Source organism: Acanthaster planci, linkage group LG01 (assembly GCF_054643075.1).
Source record: "Acanthaster planci isolate LZ-2023a linkage group LG01, COTS_SCS, whole genome shotgun sequence".
Classification (NCBI taxonomy): Eukaryota; Metazoa; Echinodermata; class Asteroidea; order Valvatida; family Acanthasteridae; genus Acanthaster; species Acanthaster planci.
The window spans coordinates 21795066-21815932 of NC_141777.1; the positions used below are offsets into that span (position 1 = coordinate 21795066).

The window sequence follows — 20867 nt, forward strand, 5'->3', positions numbered from 1 at the left end:
CTGTTTTAATTCCTCAACATCCTGCCACATCCTGGGACTTTCCTCTTGCAATTGATTCTCAAACTCAAAACAGAACAGGAACAAACTTTAACAACAAAAAAGATGATGATTACATTTTCTGGATCATGAGTCGTTTACTACATCCAAATCGGTTTCTCTTCTGCATAACAATGGCAAATGCCATGCAGTTCCCTTTAAAGGCACTACGGTAACATCCACTGTTCAATGCTATAAGACAGGAGCCCTCTTAATGGATTGCCAAGATCAGAGAATTCAAATTTCTGTGAATCCTTGATGGTTTCTTAGATCAAGTCCAATTACTAGAAGGCATTCGATGAGCCAAGAAGGCCTACATTGGTAGCTGTGTTGCTAATCAACGGCGTGTATTTTCTTGGCTCACAGACTTTGTGTAGAGCCCATCTGGTGTCGGATACCAGGGGATATCTGATCTTGGACTGGCAGATCCACTAGAATGGGAGATCCATTGGCCTTCTCACTCCAAGTTCGAGGAGAGAAGGCAGATGATAGCATCCTGGGCTTCAAAAGGGATCTGGGTCTGGGGTTGGTGCAACTGCGTTGATTAGAAATGGTGCTTACAGGACAGGTTTTTCATTTCAGATTTGTTGCTATCTAGTAGCCCTTCTTAGCTCATCAAATGCCTTCTAATAATTGGACTTGATCTAAGAAACCATCTAGGATTCGTACCTATATAGTTGTGAAAAGGTTGCCAATGCGAGTTGCTTTCATCGATGGCCTTCCCCTCATCGGCCGGCCCAAAACAACTCTTGAAGCGTTTGTGACTGTCAGTGCTACCGGGATCTGTTCAAGTCAGTCACACTTTAGAAAAGCTACTGTTAAACCACGTCAATTGGGCTCAACCCAAAATGGGGTCTGATCAAGAGATGTCAAAGCACCACGATACCACACCACTTTCGTGAGATTGGTCACCATGGCAGAAAGCAGGCATTCAGTCAGCAAACATTCATCACCCACTGTAAACTTGACAGTGAAACTTATTTTCACCAAAGATATCTGTGAATTTTATATCAAATGGCATAATAACCACCACATGTGCCATGCACGCTAGTCATTATTAATTTTGCCAATCCTAAGGCTTTGAGGGCTTGCCCACAATGCCCACTACATGTAACTAAACACTGTCCATAGTGATTAGCACTAAATCCGCCTATAATATTGGATACAAGTTGGGCCACATGGCTTAGCGAGAATGCCCCAATAAGACGCCCTGGCAATATTAGCTTTCATTCACATGTTTTGTCCAAAAAAAGAAGAAAAAAACTTACTTCTCTCAGCAGTAATTTGATGCAGATAATTATATTTAAAACAACACTTCACAAAACATAATAGATCACTATTTTTGAACTAGCATCATAAACTATGAGTTTGATTCATTGAGGCATTTTGCAAGCAAATATTTAAATTTTCATAGAATAACAATGAACTTGATAAGATATTTTCTATCATCATTCAATTTTTTTATAATAGATAACATGACTTCTTTTATATTTTATTACTAAAAATTAGTCCAAAAATATACATTGTTAGAAAAACCTGTCTTTGCACCATAGATAGAGGTCTTGATTAAATTAGACATTTCATTCTCAGCATTTTGAGTTGCAGTCTCCAGAGCAAAATTTTAAATTGTATTCTAATTGTGTAAAAAACAAACAAACTTGGTAGCCTACAAAAAATTAAAGTGAAGATGTGCACATTAACCAGTATCAAAAATCATGTACAGTCGAACCTCGTTAATACGAGCACTGTTAATACAGTGGGACCACTGTTAATAGAAGATTGCAAAGAAATCTTTAGGTTAATCCTTTGTTTTTCTCTGTTTTCATTCCTGATAATACGAGGTTCCTGTTTTAACAAGGTAAATTTGCCAAGTCCAAAGGACCTCTTATTAATGAGATTTGACTGGATTTGCTTATTTGTTGACACAGTTCACAACAGTTATTCCAAAATCATTGGGCACGTCAAAATTCACTCCCGCTCCTTGTTTTTCTGTCTTTTGGAGGGAAATGAATTAGCAAATATAGTACTGAATGTACAGGAGTTTTCTTTCTTTATCCTCGACCAACCCCATCCAACTTGGTATAAATTAACAAGCTGTGACTGGCGGAAATCCGACTTGGTGGTGCATGCCCCAACATTCTTATTTTTCTTCATAACCAAAATAAAATCTGTACCGAGATAAAATGTCCACCGAAAATGGATACATAGTACCACGGGATGGATCCACGGTCAAGCTGGACTTCACAATTAGATAAACATGCAGAGTGGTAAACACTTGCAAAGTAGAAATTAATTGATGGTAGATAGGCACTCAAGCGTGACTTGCCTCTGGCTTTTTCTTATGCACACTCAGCTGATGACCCTGCAAGTTGTGCAGCTGGTACTCGGCCCTTGCCTCTGAGATGTCTACAGCTTAGCGGCGGGACCAGCCAGCTTCTTTGCAAACAGCTTAGTGAGCAGGCTTGCCGGCAGTTCAATGTACTCGCCTGGGGGGAGGGGTTCAGGGAAGGAAAAAGATTTACTTCAATAGTGTGCTTATCAGTACCAGGACCCCAGGGCAGGGAGTTCAGCTGTACTCTGTGGCCTGCATTACACCCACTGAAGCCCCCCCATAGGAAAGCATTTATCAACACCGTGATCACTTAGTAAATGTAACGCACTGCATAGTCATCGCTAACATCATCTGGACACTGCGGAACATAACCAGGTACCGTGTCCCCCGAGAGCACTTGGAGCATCTTTCCTCCAACAAAGAAAAAAATTGGAAATTCTTTTCGACCCTGCTCTTCAGAAACCCTGGCAGGTTTTTTTCTCTTTCAGTCTTTGACCTAGTTGAAGTGATCATGTTCAATGGAGGTACAGCCTTATGGAAAGATGTGCATCCCGACAAATTATCCAAGGAGCACAGGTTCAAAATAGACTTTGGCACTTACTGATTTTATCGGCAGTTTTGCTAATCTCGGCTTCAATCAGCATCCAGCCACTGGGAGAAAACAGAAATAATCTGGCTCACATGCGGTGGCGTCTATTTGGGCACCGAGTCAAATGCATTCCAAAGTGCAGCCTCTGCATGAGCGAGAGAGGGCGCTTTGCAGAAAGCAACATAGAGCCTTTAAAAACCCTAGAGTGTGTACTCGTGTGCCGACATGGATGCACAGCCGCCATTGCCATTGTGGATGGAAATAAGCTAAAAGTGCCAGGAAGTGATATAACCATGTGCTGCATTTAAACAGGTTCGCAGCGACCATAACACAGCTTCTGTGACATGTATCTGTACTTATCACATGTTACTCAGCAATACGAATACTGCACGCATGCAGGCGCGCGCCTGGCATATTTGAATTTTTCCACGGTGGCAATGGCAGTCGTTGCTTCATGTCACATAAAGAGTACGCACTCTAGGTTATTTATTGAGCTCTATGTAAAAGCAGAGACTTTTAAGCTGGGCCAATGGACAAAATACATGCTGACACTAACCCGTGTGCATATTGTCTGGAGTACACATGACTGATTCTCGTCACAATGCTAGTAGAACCTGTGCATATATCTGTGCTGCGAGACCAGAAATATGACAGCAATGGTATACTTGTGTCGGCATCTGGCCAATGGCGGGGAACCAGTACATGTAGCCCTCAGCCAGGATAAACAATACAGGAAGTAAACTCCTTGTAGACCATCTTTCCCAGATCAGTATCTGCCTTGAGCAGAAGCACCCCCTCATTGGTTGGAAAGCGTCAGGTTGGAGGGGAATGTTCATATTGATAGAAGTGCGATAGCAATGCATGCATTTCATAGTCTGATGTGAACCAATGAGGTGAAGTCCCTACCAAAAGAACCTCCTTTGTGAGGAAAATTGCACCCTCTCTTGGTCCCGCGTGGGCCAGATGCAGTGTCAATCTAATTGTCCAATGTTAATATACTTTTCTAAAATAACGTTTCCCCTATCAGCCCCAATCGCGTTGGTTGCACCCATTTGTGCTGGCCGAGGGGCATGTGCCACAATTTTTCTGTCATTCCAAACATTACAAAAAAAAACTGATAGCCAAAAGCGAGACTCGACAGAAACTGGTGTGTACAAAAATTTATAAGAATGGGAGTTTTCAATTTTCTGCAGTAGACCAGTGGCATAGTCGAGTCCATCACAAGTTCCTGCAAGTCCATCACCAGTTACCCACTGAGTTTTAAACAAAGTCACAAGCTATTCATATGAATTGGGACAGTAGCACTCCTCTAGCATTATTCTGTCACCCTGTTCCTAGCCTCGTGACAGGCCTTAGTGACTGGGCTTGACAACGCTGTACGGACAGCGCTGTCACTGGTGAGACGGTTTCTCTGTAACTAAGGATAGGCTGCTTCTATAGCAGCACAGTGCTGTGAAATTTGGCTGAACTCGGTGAGTCTGTACCTCTTTGATCTCTTGATTCCTCCAAGCTGGACAAGGGACAAGATGGCGTTGCAGAGGAGGTTGAGTGACAGAATGTCATAGATCTTGAGGTCACCTGGCATCGCCCAAGCAAACAAAACGAAAATGCACTATGAAGAGATGGTTGACTTTTTCTTTTTTGGGGGGGTGACTGGTTATATAATGCCTGACACAGGGGCAGGGCTCTCAATCATTGTATCTTGCCAGTGCTTGTAAAATCACAAGACAGCAACCGCGAAGGCATTTAAAAAACTACATCATTTTGTCTCCTGACATTAGTTTCACTAACCGATGTCTGCTGTCTTTAAAAAGAAACCCACAAGCTGGAAATTTCTTCCCCTCCCCTTCCCCTGCCTCCGAAGTATGGATCAAAGAGCCAGTTCGGTATTCCAACAGCACATGCCCACTACAAGGCTATTCTGAACAGCGACAAACACACGCAATAGTCTGTCCCATGAGCACTACCATACGTTGAGTCACAAGTATTGTTCCTGAAAGACCTTAACTTTATGAAATATCAAACCAGCTCATTCTAGGGGAGTATCCTAAAGAGCATCCCATCATCTCCCCATTCTCATATACATCTCGCCATATACATTTATACTTGCGAAACACGAGAAAGAAACACGAGGGGTGGGCCACAAGGTGCTAGGAGAAATGAACTTAAAGAGAATGACTAATACCCTCTGGAAGATATTAATGCATATGAATTGCTGCCCCACAGAGTAGAATGAATGCATCAGAAACAAATTTGGGGGGTAAGCACTTGGGTTGGGGGACTGGATTCTCATTTACAGTGTGGGGTCAGGAGCCTACCTGCTGCTATAAGACTTGCAATCTCTTTCTGAATCGTCTTGGCAAGGGACTGCTCAGTCACCGAATCCAACGAGCATGGGCAGCTCAGCAAATAACGACAGACAACCTGAACGAGAAGAGACGAGAAGGTAAAGATTCCTCGTCTAAAGAGTGTAACCTCATGGCGAGCCCATCAAACCTTTGCTGACATTATTTTTTTTTTTTAACTTGACACAAATCTTTTCCACAATGCGCTGGAGTTTAAAACTAAATTACAAACCAATCAGAGAGAAAAGGAGCAGGGAATTTTGCTGGTATGAGCAGACCCAACTGGAAACCCAGGAGGACAGGGTGCTGGAGACGCCTATGGAATGATAAAACCTACCCAACAGCCCATCAGACTTAAGCAGTAAGTATGAAAGAAATCGAGCAGAGGACTGCATGAAATGATCCAAAGTTACCCAGTAACCCAAGAGGAACAGGTGTGAGCTGAAATGACCCGACTCACCCACAAGCCCAGGAAAAACGTTGCAGAAGATAACAGAGGAATAACTTGACTTACCCAGTAACCCAGGAGGCATGGGTGCAGCAGATAATAGAAGAATAACTAGACTTACCCAGAAACCCAGGAGGCATGGGTGCAGCAGATAATAGAAGAGTAACTAGACCTACCCAGAAACCCAGGACACATGGGTGCAACAGATAACAGAGGAATGACTAGACTTTTTATACCCAGTAACCCAGGAGGAATGGGTGCGGCAGAAAATATAGGAATGACTAGGCTTTTTATACCCAGTAACCAATAAGGCACAGGTGCATGAGATAACAGAGGAATAACTAAACTTACCCAGCAACCCAGAAGGAACAGGTACCAGTTATAACAGAGTAATAAATAGACTTACCCAGTAACCCAGGAGGAAAGGGTGTAGGAGACTGCAGAGGAAAGAAATCAGCCGCTCGCCGGATGAGGTGATACTGTACTGTAAGCCAGTCACCGAGATGACGCTGGAACTCTGCAGTCTCCGCACAGTGCTCTGAAAGTCCTTGAGAATGCATAACAAAAATCAAATTAATGTCTGTGGGAGATACTGCAATGTTGAAAGTATGTGAAAAACACTAAAACTGATGTGAACTCTAAAAAAAGTGTATCTCGGCGATCTGCCTCGAGCTGAGGCACAACCTCATCGGGTGAACAGAGTATTCATTTTGTTGATAGCGATGCGACTGTAACGCTTGCGTTTCCTACTCCTCAATGGACGAGTAGGAAACTACAGGAGCCTCCGTTGCTATGGAAATAGCGCCCTCTCTTGGTCCAGCTCAAGCCCCTACTGGAGTAGTTTTGTATTTAATCTACAAAAAGTTCCCTTGAAGTAATCTTCTTGCTGAGGCACTCTTCGCCGTCAATATTGGATTTCCTCTGAAAACGCAGGACTGACCAAAGTATTCACTTACGTCGATGGTCGTCTTCGGGTGGAATGTCAGTTCTCTGTTGAAAAGCGTGACCAGGAACTGGTACTGTGCTAAGAGCTCATCTGACAATGAAGAGTGGAAAAACAAAATAAGTCACGTATTTGAAGCAGCTGGGGGGGCGCGGACTTTATGTGTGTTTTGCCTTTGAATGAAATTGCAATTTAATGTTTTGAAGTTTAATGAGAGTATGAGCTTATGAGGGTATCACAAGAAAAAAAAGACCCAGACTGTGTGGCACTGATATTGAGAATGGGTGAAAATTAAAAAACAGAGCTCACCAGAAGATGTTCGATGGTAGCAGCTGATTTTTCGGCCCGACTGGGCCTTTGTTGGAGCTGGGAATGGGATTAGAGTGAATTCCACGTTCAAACTGCCAGGCGTGAGTGTCCGAAGTCTGTGGACGATTCGCTCTTCCTTCTCCACGCACTGTGCTTTGAACGTGGAATTCACTCAGTTTCACTGTATTTAAATCGCCAGTCCCGTACCAAGTACTGACGAAGGCCCAGCCGGGCCGAAAATACAGCTACTAGCATTTAACATCTTCTGGTGAGCTCTGTTTTTATTTTCCCCCATGCTTATGAAGGTGCTGTGTGTTTCAGTGACAAGCCAAGTAAGTGTCCCAATGAAATGGCTATGGCTAGTAATGTCATATGCATCCATGGGGAACAGACACAACCTCGAGCAAGAGGCTTCCAAAGGCATACATATTATTTCAGCGTTTGCCTAGCACAGAGCAATATCTAGTGAGAAATAAAAATCAATGGATCAAAGAGTTCTGGACGGCACACCGGTTTTTCTGCTGACACAAAATGTTTTGTTTTTCTTCAAAAATTATTTTGGCGCAAACTGAACAACTGTCATGTTGTCCCTGCAGGTTCTCTCAGGAAAACGCTTCCCCATATTACAGGACAGAGCGACAATCACATACTTATATTCCCACACTTCATTCCAGTAAAAATAAACGGGGGTAGCTAATTACGAGCCTCATCTATGATGAATGAATCTGTAGCTATTGAATCACATCGGAGGTTTTTAGCAGCAATCCCACCTTTGGTGGCAGCACTGAGACCACAGAAGGCCAAAGAAACGAGGGCGGGCTGGGCCAGTGAGGGAAGGAGATGGTTCCGGTAAGCCCCCAGCATGATGTACACCGTTGCAGCCTGAAAAGGGGAAATTGAAATAGCAGGCTATTGTACTGAGGTTTGTTCAGATTTCTGCAATCTTCGAGTCCAGCAAAAAAAATATGGCGCGGCTTATTTGACTGAACGGTTATTCTAATGTTTATGTCACACTGTCCCTACCACAATGTTCCTGCATGGTGTGTTTACGGATACTCTGATGCTCCAGCCAAACATGGCCAAGTTCTAGGGAAGCATCAGTTTAATGATACATTACAACTGAGACTGAATAACAACGCACAATAAGAAACTAGTGTGGCAGAGTGAGAATTTGTTAGACTTTTTGTAAGCATCTTTAGTAGTTCCCCTATAAAAATACTGAGTTTTAGTTTGGAGTTCCCCTGTGTTTTTCTGTTAGTGTATCCCCCTGATTACTTACGTTGGCCCTTGCTTCAACCCATATAACTTGGCTCCCGTGCTCTGACCACACGTAGTTTGAAGGGCAGACAAGCAGAGACGCTATTACTGTTCCTGTATTTGTTCCTCCTCACTGGAGTGATCTTTTCTACTTGAGTCAGGTTTCTGTCTCCTTCTAAAGAGTCAGTGATTGAAAGCCAAAGCCTCCTCACTAGATCTACTTTGACACACTCTGTTGGTTTTTAGTCCTTTTAAAGTTTAGTCTTTTGGTGTTAAGTCTTTTCAGTCTTGTAGTCTTTTTGGTTATTTTCCTTCCCTTTTTATCACTACTTTTTCATTAATAAATTTTTGTGTCTTTTTTTTCTAAGTCAAATATTGGTGTCTGAGTCCCTATTAATTCAGTTTCAGATGACCTTTCTCTCGAAGATCCTTGGTTTAGTTAGTTTTTGTGAGTTCCCCCTTAGCCTGCAGTTTTTCCAGGCTAAACTAAGGAAGTCAAGAAATGACCGTACAACTTCTGATCAAAATTGGAGCACCCTTCCCAGTTCCACAGATGCTCTAAAACAATGCTAGTACATTTTATTTGACTCTGGATGGCAGAAACTCGGATCCTTTGGTCAGAAACCACATCAACCCTCCTGATTGGTCAACAGCTGTCAGCTGACCCTGTTCCATCAGGCAAATGAACACTGATTGGTGACAGTTTGGAGGTTAAAAAGTGAATCTATTGAATAAATTCATCACTGAATCTGTGGAACACGTGTCTACTGTGTGGCTGTCTCTTCTAAAGACTAGACTGGGAGACAAGTTCCCCTGCACAGTGAAAGGCATATGTTCTTCCCAGGACCCCACTGATAGGCTCAGCTGTGCGTCACGGTTGAAAATATCTACAGGTGACCCCTTCACAGATCTGATACCGACCCTCAAACCCCCCACACCAGAACCCTGTTCTACTGAGGCACTCCAACAAATTTATACCGTCATGACTTCTTCCGCAGTTGCCACTTTTCTCGGAGCATTTAGCCTGACGTTGTCCCCATCTACGACAACCATGGCACGGTGGACAGCAAGCTGCTCTTCAAATACAGACTGCACCATCTTCCCGACTAAAATGTGTGTGTGTGGGGAGGGAAACAACGTATAAAACCATGTTAAACCAACTGATTTGGTAAATGCCTCATAGCATGCAACTGAAACCTTTTGCCAGATGTGAAAGCTGTGGTTAAAACCTCTGGCTAGTTGAATCGCTTTATGTAACATCAACTTCATTGCAAGCTTTGACCGCCAGCAGTCAGATTTAAAAGTAAGTCAACCCTGGCTAAATATACATAATTTAGATTTTTTTATACTTGACGAACTCATCTTTTAATTGTGGCCAGCAACTAAACTATCTATAATTGTAGTGAACATTAACCCTAACCCCCAGGCCGCGACAATTTTTTTTTAGCTTGCCCTATCGGGCAGGCCATGCCATAAATTTGCTTGCCCAAATTAGATCAACACTTGCCCAAGATTTCTCGGAATCCACGATTATTATGGGTATTTAACTTAGGCTTACTGCGTGCATGCAGTCTTTTATTAAGTCCCCAAAATAGTTGTGCTACCAATTGCATGCCTCTCAAAAATAGGGTCGGTAGATTGGAAAAATTTTTTGGGTCAATTTTTTTTGTCCTGATTGAATGGCATCAATGGGGACGACAGCTTCCAAAATTAGCTCAAAAAGCGATGAACACCTGTCTTAATCTATGTAAAAATTTCTACAGGCAACAATTCACAAGAATTATGGGCAATTGACACAGTGTGACTCAGGCAATCACGACGGCAAACTGGCCAACAATGTATCGCGTGGTAAACGTGCATGAGGCATCTAGACCAGTGAGTGAAAAACCTTGTGCCGCGGCAGGAAATTTGTTGAAAGACGCTCGCTTCAAGTACTAGCAAAACAAACTCAAATTAAACTCATGAACACAGGAAATACACACATAAATAAGAGACCAAGTTCTGTGAAGGAACTTACAGAAAACCTCTTACAACATCGATTTTTTTTTACCTGTGGCTTTAGGGTTGCGTGCATGTACAGCCGATGTAGAGTAATCAAACGGAACGTACAGTACATGTATAGACTGGTTCTGGTTGCTACCTTTCTTTGCATGGGTGCAGCGCGGCGGGAACCAAAGCAGTTTCGTTTAATGCATTGAGCTGAGGGCACGTGTTTTCATCACTGCGACAGCGAAACGTGAATGAGAACTTGTGAAAATAACAGAAGTTTCTTTCCAAAACTTGAAAATGTAAGTTCAAAAACATACAAAAATAAGCATTTTAACGTGAGAAAAAGTTATTGAAAGATACTTTGTGAAGACAGAAAAGACATCAGCTCTTCTGGACTTGCTAGTTAGAATTTTAATTGCCCCAGGCTATCGGAAAGGCGATTCGTCACGGCCTGCTAATCCCCTAGGCTCCTGCACTAGAAAGAACACTGAACCTCACAAAATCCAACAGATACATGTACCTGTCTATGTACTTGTACATGCAGGTTACTGTACCAAACCTGATCAACTCCAATAGAATGAGCTCATTGGAGTTTGAGTGATATGGTATGGATGGGTCTATGCAGTATAGGATGACTTGCACTGAACAGTACCAAACCTGACAAAATCAAGCATAGTCCAACAACTGGAACAGCAAGCCACACACTGCACACAATGAACCCTGTGTGTCCCAACTCACACAGAATCCAACACCATCTCACTGGGCCTTTCATCCCAAGTCTCACAAAATTCAACAAGACGTTAATCAGGTACGATAACAAGCCTGCAAAAACCTCACAAAACCTGCTGTTGGAGTATGGCAGGTTTGGGTAGTTAGGGTTAAAGGCTCCTGAATCTTTCTGGAACGAGAAACAGATCGAGGCACACCTCATGAAAACAATGCTGAGATATTTGAAATGGCCCAAAATCACTTCACTCTTGTGCAAATTCCTATTACGGGATACACACCCGGCCAGTTCAGCTTGGTTCCCAGACCGACGGCTGCCCCTTTCAGCCATTCCATGTCCCTGTACATGTTGTGGAGGCTAGTCTGGTACCCCGGGCTCATCGCCAGCAGGGTTGCGCTCAGCACCCAAGGCGAGACGGCCATGTGCCTCTGCTGCATGAGCTGGACGCTCAGGCACAGCTCCTGGACAAACTGCTGCTCCTGGGCATTCATTGAGAAGATGAACCTGAAAAGTGGACATTGGAGGCAGAAGTAACAATATCTAGAGCCAGAAAGGGGATGGACGATTGTAGGCCTCAAAAGAGTGGCTGATACAAAGCCTGAGAATTTGGGCTGTCAATACTGTGCATGCATGTCAAAAATGAAAGAAACTAGACTGCAATATTAAGTTCATTAATCTTGTCTATGCTTATACATTCTTTTCAATGTCCAGCTACCAGACCAGCAAATGGCCCATAATATCAATCAGTAGGGCACTTGGATTTGCTCCTCTTGTCCGAAATGCTGAAGGGAAGTCTCCTTTAGAATTTGAGCTCAGAACTCAATGCAGCTAATGAACGCTGAGGACTTCATCATTGCCTTCTGCACTTTTTGTACCCAGAGTGTGAACAAAGTTGGAGAAGTTTTTTTTCTGCAGTTGGGATCATGGCCATAGTAACTGGCCTTATTCAAATGGTGGCTATATATTGGATTGAAAGTGAGGTTAACCCTCTTTGGGGGGAACATGAAAATAGAAATAAAGCAATGCACAAAAATTCACCGCAAATCGATGTCATTTATGATAAACAACATAACATGTGCAATTAATTATATCAAATTGTTTTAAGCCACATTTTAAAAAATGAAAGCAGTGAGGCATATGGAACCAAAAGTAGTCTAGCACCACCTCATTTAACAGACTGCAGTGAATAAGATGGACTCTAGGAACATGGTCAAAACAGGCTGATTCACCTTGGTGCCAGGCTATGCACACTCCTGTCAACCCCGCTGATCAGGGACATCTGTTTCAGGGACACAGGGTCTCCCAGGTGCACCATGATGTTACCGAAATTCTCCTGGAAGATAGAGCTGGCTTTGAACAGACCCTGCAGAGGGCGGAGAAGGGGGAATGTGGGTTGAAGACAGGATATTGTCCAAAAACGTGTGGCTGCGGATTACAATAACACATGTAGCCATGGAAGCCGTCAGGTAGCGGCTTCATCCATTTCCCTGTTATTTCAAGCTACACTGTATACGGCCAAAGTACATGTAGTTTGGATATTGTCTTAACCTCATCCTTGAGGGCTACTTAAAGAGACTCAAGATCTGAGCCACATTTTGTTTAACAAGGTTTAACAAGAGCAAAAGTTCAGAATACTTGCTGACTTCCAGCACTACTACTAATACTACTGATTTTAATTTGGCATATAGGTCTTTTTCCACTGCCATATAGCAATGTTAGCCTACCTAGGAACAGCTTGTTCCAAATGAGAACATGCTAGGACCACTGTTTGAATGGTGATGTGGTGGACCAAAACGTCTGAAAGAACTATACGGGTGGGAGTCGCTACAGCCATATCCTGTTTGCTATTCTGGTTTTTGGGCATATGACGTTGAATCTGTGAGAGTGTGGTCCCGTGTGGCCAGGGTTCTGTTTATATCCCATTGGAAACCGATAATGGCTGAACAGAATAAGAGCTCCTCACACGTTTTAACCAAAAGCCCTTTTTGCCCCAATTTCTCCCCTTTGGGCGTTGTGACTTTCAAAAATGTGCAAAGAAAGTCAAGTTTTGGGACAATTGCTATGTGTGCCTGAGTGTGGTGCCACTGTAATGGTGGCATTTCCTCGGATTCGTCTGTTCCTACTGTGAGTTTGACACTTTACAAATGCACAAACAAACAAGTTGAGATCTGAATGATGCTCTCCGAGTCCTCACCGACGTGGACTCCTTGGGCTTGGGAATTCCCAGCATCTCTCTGCTGTGTAACGTCTCCTCCAAGATCCGGTCATAGCTGATGCTGATGGGGATGAGGCTGATGTCCGGCACGCGCCCCTTCATGAACGGCTCAACCACTACCTGCAACAGCCCTGGAGGCAAGTCACAGAAAACAGCAGTGACACGAATGATAGGACACCCATTGTTTATATAGCATCCTTTCCCCTGAATACAAAGTTTCTGGTCATTTGTATCCTGCTGCCAGCCTGAAATATCATGGTAAAAAGAGTCTACTCTTCCCTGAGAATTTTTTTTTTAAATACGCATTAGTCCAGTATATCATGAGGCAAATTTCTGTTTAAAAAATCTGGCCCCCTCTACGACCAGGATTTCATTGTTTATCTTCACTGCATGGAAGGGGTCCTTATCTACTGTTAATTACACCATCCATCAACACACTGAGGGTGGCCAGTCCCATCTTCTGCAAACTGCCAACAACCTGTGGACATATCTTATTTCATCGGTACATAGTCAAGCAAGCATGGTGTGTGTGGGTTGGACTTATATTTACTGCACAGTGCACAGTGCGTTGAGTACATGTACACTGTACTTGTCCGACCTGAAGGCGAGATATTTTTATGTATCTTGCTGGGGAAAGCCGGCTTGAGCAATTCGATGATCGTGGCTTTAAAGGATTATTAAAAGGATGCTTCCATGGAGTTTGAAATGTAGTTTCCTCACACAGAAAAGTACATATTGATTGAAAAAAGTGAATTGAAAAACAAAATACAAAAAAAGCTAGCAGGCAACCTAATGGAGGCCTTTTTATAAATTGGTGTACAGATTTTTAAAGAAAAACATTGAGGAGGACAGAGAAAAGTACTTTTTATATCTGTAAATTGTTTTTCAGAGGATCCCAGATTTTTAGAAATAAAAAACTATTTTTTCCATTTCTGAATCTGAAAGGTTGACTGATCCGAGTACCAACTAAAACATAACATTTTGCTGCACCTACGGCCAATCGTGCTGTCAACCATCTGGTTCCTAGTTACATACAGCATTAGGGGCACTTGTGAAGTCCAGCACCAAACAGACGGAAGTATCGTGTACTGATGAGTTAAAGTATTCCCTCGCGATGATCATGTGCAACAAATTGTCATGTGCAACAAATGTCTAGACACTGGCTTTGGCAAAGTCCCATTTGCAGGAGTGACCTCATGGATGATAAAAACTATAGCGTGCATCAATCTTAGCAAGCAACTCACGCAACCAGCAATACTTGTGGTGTAGTGTCCTATCCCAGTTTTACTGTCGCCCAACGTCACCCATCATCAGTAATGCGCTGCTTAATTCTTTGAGTCACTTGTTTGGGAGTGCAAAGGAGACCCACAAAAAAGGTAACACTTTCCTGGGCGCAGGGACCATCGATCACTTGAAACACTAGAGCAACACAAGACCTCCAGTCTGAATAGACCTAAAACATGACGTCATGCCTTGTTCACATGTGCACCTTCCTATGGGGGCTCAAAGGATCACATCCTATTAGGAAAGCGTACACGTGAACAAAGCATGACATCATTATGTTACAGGTCCATTCAAGTGGCAAGCTATTCAAGTGAACTGCAACAAAAGCACTCCTATCTCACTGTTGCACCTGTTACATACGACCGGTCTTGTGACTGGTCTCAACCACATCATTGGAATCTGAGGTGCACATGGCGAGACTAACCTCTTTTCGGCGGCAGAAATTTGCCTGTTCTGCTTCTCGTCCCCTCTATGAAAAACTCCAGTGGGGCCTCACCGTTTATGACCAATATCTGAACGTATTCGGTGAAGATCGCCCAGTACAGCTTGTCGGATCCAAAGGACCGTCGGATGTAAAAGGCTCCCGCAAACCGTAAAATGGTATTGACAAATTTCATATTGTTGAAATCTGGAATTTGAAAGAAAAAAAAAGTAGAAAACAATGTACAGTGATGAACTGAAAGAAGTTAGGGTTACCTCTGATAAGGAAGATCTGAAGAAGTTCCATCTGTTGTGTCAAGTATTAAACGATGCATGTTCACTTTTTCTCTGCATTTAGGAACTACATCTGGACATTTTCATGGCAAACATTATATTTCCGAGCAACTATACTAGGTGTCCCTCATAACTGGGATCGGTTCCGTGGAATGAAAGTCCCATCATCATTATTACACTTTAAAGTGGTTCTGCATCCCAACTTTATTCCTGTTATTCTTTTTTGATATGCCTTTTGATGAGCTCTACATGGCATTGTGTGATAAACTCACAAGGAACCAAGCTGGGATGCACCACACAAATTCAGTGTTTTATGTGTGCAGAACGGGTGTAGAGTGCATACAGCGAATTTTTCAACAGAATGTGCAAAATAACTGGATTCAAACAGAGCCTCAGGCATTCTTGGCGTCAGCTTCTTGCACAACGGTATCCCATTTTTGCCCCATTCTTAGCATTTGCAGTACCATACACTTGTCCGGAAGGCCCACGGAGCACGCATCATATAAAACAATGATTTCACCACCTACCCGCACCGGCAGCAATGTAAGGCAGCGGAAGGTTGTACTCAAACATCATGTAAGAGATCAGCAGGAAGTCGACATAGCTGCGGTGGGTGGGCAGCAGCACAACGGGCGAATCACGGTAACTCTTCCGCAGCTGAATAAAACAGGATGGGAGGAGCCATATCTTAAAACAGAGTATTTATAGGTGGATGGAAAATATAGAAGCACAGAGACTAAATTAAAGGTTCTGCTTCAAGAAGAAAGTTACCACACAAACCAATTGTGGTAGAGTGTCTAGCACCAGGCATAAATTAAATATAGTCATGCGATGACATTTCTTTGGGAACATGTTATGTAAGGATTCAAGAGATGATTTCCACCATTTAAAGTCTGTAAAATAAAGCAGTACAACTTCACTGGTAATGCATGTATTTGAACAAGTCCCTGTCATTAAATACAAAATTACCCCCATAACGGAAACACATATCGCCCAAATACCATAATGTAAACTTTTTAAGATGTAATGCGAGAAAACACTGAACATATTTCCATCTGTGATATGTTTCAACTCCGGAAATACATTTATATATGTACATATGCATGCTAATGACAAAAAGTGAGTTCTAAACAGACAAAGAGCTATAACTGATTCAAGGCTTTTGCTTGATTGGTTGTCCGCATTGAACAAACAATCTTGTTTGACAACAGACAAAGAAATGGCATCTCAGGATGAATGATCTTGCTCGATCACTGTGGTCCAACTTGCCTTCTCAAGGCCGGATTTGTTGACGTAGATGTGTCCGTACAGCCTCTTGAATGCTTTGGAAAAAAGGTAAGCCAAGAACCGTATGTTGTTTAATGTGAAGTTGTGTGCCATCTCGTCCAGGATGGTTTCAGCTTCTGCAAACACCTCTTTCTCTTCACAATTCTGGCTGGCAACAAGCTGCAGGTAAGAAAGCAAGTAACAACCATCACTAAGGGAAGGAGAGGCACATTAAACAATTGTCTTCTTTTACATCCCCACAAAAATAGCATGAGCATTTGAGGTAAAACCACGTTTTATGTTCTGCCCAATTTGAATAAGCATTGTGCCTCTGAATTCAAATTCGTTTACAGCATTTCGATTTGGTAAGGAAATGAAAAAGAGCTTATGACTTCACACCAGCAAAACTTTCTTACGAGCCTCTCTGAACGATTCCAAATGCTGAGATGGGTCTACAGTAAAAACTTGGCGATTTCCACTCGAATTACTAGATCACTATGTTCAGTTTGCCAACGTAAAGCTCTTGCTCCAAGCAAAATGAAGTCTCTTTGGGACGTGATCAAATTTTGAAAATACACTGTATATTCTCTCTGATCTACCTGAACATGAAAGCCCTCATTTTTGAACCCATTTTAGAAAATGGGCTGCAGTTTTGTTTGAAGAATGCTGATAAATCCTCCAAAAATTCTCCACTGTACACAAAAATGCTTTAATAGCACATTCTTTTTTCTCTGACCGTAACATGCACAGTAAGCAATTGTCAAATTGTTTGGATCGATCCCCAGAACATTTTGCCCCCTGCTTCACAACAAGTGGGTTCTGGATTCATCCATGGGTACATGGCTTGTGTTCTTATGGTAGGCCTTCCTGAGGACATCCAACATACGTACCTCTTCCACCGTGTGTTTTAATCTACGAGACTTGAGCACCATCGTCCTGATTTCAGCCTTGGACATGTGCGTGACGTACTGGTACTCAGGCAGTAGGGAGGCGGTGTGCTTGAGCGCAAAGCTGATGTCATACTGCCTCCGTCGGGGCTCCAGGAGGTCCAAGTATTCATCAGAGGGATGGGCCATCTTGCTAAATTGTGCTCTCTATAAAAGGTAATGGATCTATGAATTTAAATCATGTTCTTAGAGTCAAGCCATGATTGCACTGTACCACTGTGATTAGGGAAAGAATTGAATCTGTAAACCTGTGCTTAAGAAAACCACATCAATAAGAACTAAAGATGGAGATTACAAGAAGTTACTTACATGTAAGATCAACAAACTTGACTGGTTCTCGATCTTTGCTAGCTTATAATATACCCCATTTTGGGTGAAAAACCTCAAGCTTTTCAATTTTCAAATCTGTATGTGTTTAGAATTTCATCGTTTTCTGATGAAAAGTGAAGCTATTAAAAGCAAATTTAACACCTATCAGATTGCTTTTGACACTGCAATAAAAAATCCCCCCCCCCCAAAAAAAAATCAAACAAAACCATCCCTGAACTTGGAAAAGTTCAGTAGTTCGCCATTTGTGAAAAAGGTAGGAACAAAGAGGTTTCCTCCCTTTGATAAAAACTGCAGGAGAAATTTGGAGTTTTGGAAATTATTTATGCACACCGCTTGACAAAGTATGCACAAACCTTGCACAAACGCTATGAGCCCAGTCTGAAAAATCACACTTTCTATTCTGACACCTAAATTTAACGTTTTGAGATATTTTATTGTTTTCAGATGGGTAATAGGTCACTGCAAAATTAACATTATCATATTAATTTATACAAAAGCAAGGTTTTTTTTTAGTTTTATGAGTAAAACCACCAGCTCATGACGAGTTGATTCCATAAACACTGCTTCATTATCTTCAACAGCTTTAATGGAATTTCAATCTGTAAATCTGACTTGTGGTAGAGAATCGTTATCCAAACCATGAAAAACAAACTGCAAAAAATCACCAACCCACGGATAGCAAAACTCACAGATTTCCCTGTAACTGAAGCAGTACTGGTGCAGTAAGACTCCTATGAAGTGACTCGATTTATGCGGGTTCACGTTTTGCATGCCCATCCCACACAGCTGATAGGCTGCTACATGCTGTTCATAATAACCAGGGCACAGCGCTGCCAGGACTCAAGTGGTTTTATTAACCAAGTATGGAAAGCCAACAGCTACAATATAGTATTCTTAATTATTAACATCATGCTGCATGCTCTACTATACAGTTGGGATTTTTTTTATTGTATGTGTATGCATTTACTTAAGGCGGAGTTAGCACACAGCAACACCACAACATTTTAAAAATGTCTCAAAAATAGATCAGAATTACTGCACAGGCTTCATAAGGTTAGAGTTGTTCCAAGAAATGAGCAGGCACGTATGGAATTTTTAATTGCATGATCAGCCATCACTTGTCAATTTATTCACCATAACCCCTAGGCTGTCTATAAAATTATACTGAAATGGGAGGACTGAGGACTTTTTTGAGCATTTATGACACTTGACCATGCACTGGTACTGATTTGGTTTGCTTCTTAGCTAGCACAGTAACTGAACAGGTTTTGTGGGCGTTGGAACTTGGCTGGGCAACAACCCGTGGCATTAAGCGATATATTGGCGATTGGGGTTCTTTGGGTACCAGTAGATCATGTTCTTATTCCTCCAGGGGTAGATGAAACCATGGACGAAGGACACAGAAGGAGTTTGAACTGCCCGGGCTATAACATCTGGCCGATTACCACTTTCTGGCATGCCCGGTATGTCCATAGCCAGAGCGCAGCGCACGCCTGCTACCCACCAGCTGTTTTGCAACCATAAGCTCCCTTTGTACCCCATGATCGTCGCCGCAATTTTTCGTTGGTAATCTGCATCCCTAAAACGTTGAGTGCTGTAGTACAGAAAGTTGAATATTCATGCCATCGTTGGTGCTTGGTATGAACCGACAAAATCATCAAATGTAGTGTTTGCGCAGTTGCTTTTATTAGGCTGTATACCCGAAGTGTTCATGTGCAGTTGTTGCCCTTATTGAACGCTTTCTTCTGGACTTCTTTTAGGAAAAAATAGCCAAGCTGTTTGTAAGACTTTGTGTTTTGTTTGAATCATTTTTATTATGGCATTTGTACAAATGCGTATTTTATGCGATTTCACGATCACTCCTTGTGATGAAATAGCGCATTTTGTTGCTAATGAACTAAGCTTTCCAGTAGTAGTGAACATTTTGTTGGCCAGTCTTAGCCAAATTCGTTCCAAGTCTTTGACACTGATGTATATTGGACAGAGGAGACTAGAATTACAAACTTTGCATGGATAATGAAACAGTGTGTCAAAATTTAAAAAGTTTATTTATGATGGCAAAAGTAAATCTAATATCAGGAATTTTTCTCTCTTTTTTTCCAGGTCACATAGAAGTTTGTATTTAATTGCAAGCAAAAAAAATACAAGTATTGCCAGGGTATTACTGGCCCCACTTGTCCAGCTAAGATGCAGGCAGCAATAAGACATTTTGGAATGTTTTCTATTATTCGTCAGACTCGGCGGCGACCATCATTGGACGCTTTGAAGTGCCTGAGTTACAACTCTTTATGTGTCCTTCCTCCATGATAAAACATATTTGCAATTCACTAGCACAGCCCAGTCGTGGGATTCGATCCCACGACTGCTCACTCAAAAGCAACTTGGTCAACCAGATAAGCACTAGGTATAGTCTATAAGCCTTATCGCAAATACTGCATGGGTAATTTTGCACAATGGTAGCGAGGCATTGTGGGAAGGAAAAAGGAGCAAACATTGCTCCTTTTCCTTCCCACAATGCCTCTCTACCATTGTGCAAAATCACCCATGCAGTATTTGCAATAAGGCTTATTTTTCTAAGTTATTTCGGGCTTACTTATTTCCAATGGGGAATTTAGTAATTGTTATGCCTAATGCGGTGGTGTGAGAGCCAGATTCTTAAAAATGTGTAACCACATGAAAGAAACATATAGATTTTTATTGAACTGAGATTTATAACTCAAGTGTTTGAAGCATGGAGTGCAAGCATTGCAGCAAAAACAGCATGGTACTGGTAGACTATTATTTACACGTGGCGCTCCATACATCACACCACCACATGTCATTCAGCCAACAACAATGCCTCACACAGTGACAGCAGGCTTATCGCTGTAAATCAGCTTGTGTTCAGCCGCACACATGCACAAGAATCGTTATAATGTAATGTAACTGTATAATTTATAAGTGCGATTTTATCAAGAAAATCTGTTGTGTAATAGTAATGATGATAACTTACCGACACCTTGCGACAGTAGCGTTTAAAGTTGTATTAAATGTGCAAGTTGCAGCAGTGTACGTAACGAGTGAGCATCGAGTCCGCTCAGCTGCGCTGGCTGGCTGGGCCGCACGATCCGAACACACTACGTTATCGCGTTCGCTG

General features: G+C 42.3%; 1 protein-coding gene across 2 annotated transcripts; it reads right to left on the reverse strand.

Annotated features, from left to right (window-relative positions):
- Window positions 1-109: 109 nt before the first annotated feature.
- Window positions 110-20867, reverse strand: gnpat (glyceronephosphate O-acyltransferase). 2 transcript variants are annotated; one of them, XM_022254955.2, is made up of 16 exons: window positions 20724-20867; window positions 17345-17548; window positions 16458-16634; window positions 15716-15845; window positions 14899-15102; window positions 13170-13321; window positions 12205-12338; window positions 11256-11479; window positions 9238-9365; window positions 7773-7884; window positions 6707-6786; window positions 6157-6297; window positions 5276-5381; window positions 4442-4535; window positions 2970-3019; window positions 110-2522 (listed from the first exon to the last, which is right to left on the reverse strand). In XM_022254955.2, the coding sequence occupies exons 2-16, from the start codon at window positions 17528-17530 to the stop codon at window positions 2443-2445; spliced, it is 1998 nt and encodes a 665-aa protein (XP_022110647.2). In that variant the 5' UTR covers window positions 17531-17548; window positions 20724-20867; the 3' UTR covers window positions 110-2442. The 2 variants fall into 2 exon arrangements, with proteins under 2 accessions (XP_022110647.2, XP_022110648.2); XM_022254956.2 differs by lacking the exon at window positions 20724-20867 and adding an exon at window positions 18421-18550.

Bases quoted from the DNA above. Each gene is read 5' to 3' on its own strand.
- gnpat (XM_022254955.2), bottom strand. From the start codon at position 17,530: ATGGCCCATCCCTCTGATGAATACTTGGACCTCCTGGAGCCCCGACGG. The intron at 13,322-14,898 runs GTTAGTCTCGCC...ACTTGCCTCCAG, and splicing joins ATTTCTGCCGCCGAAAAGAG to GGCTGTTGCAGGTAGTGGTT. The intron at 7,885-9,237 runs GTATAAATTTGT...TCCCCTTTTCAG, and splicing joins CTGCGGAAGAAGTCATGACG to GCTGCAACGGTGTACATCAT.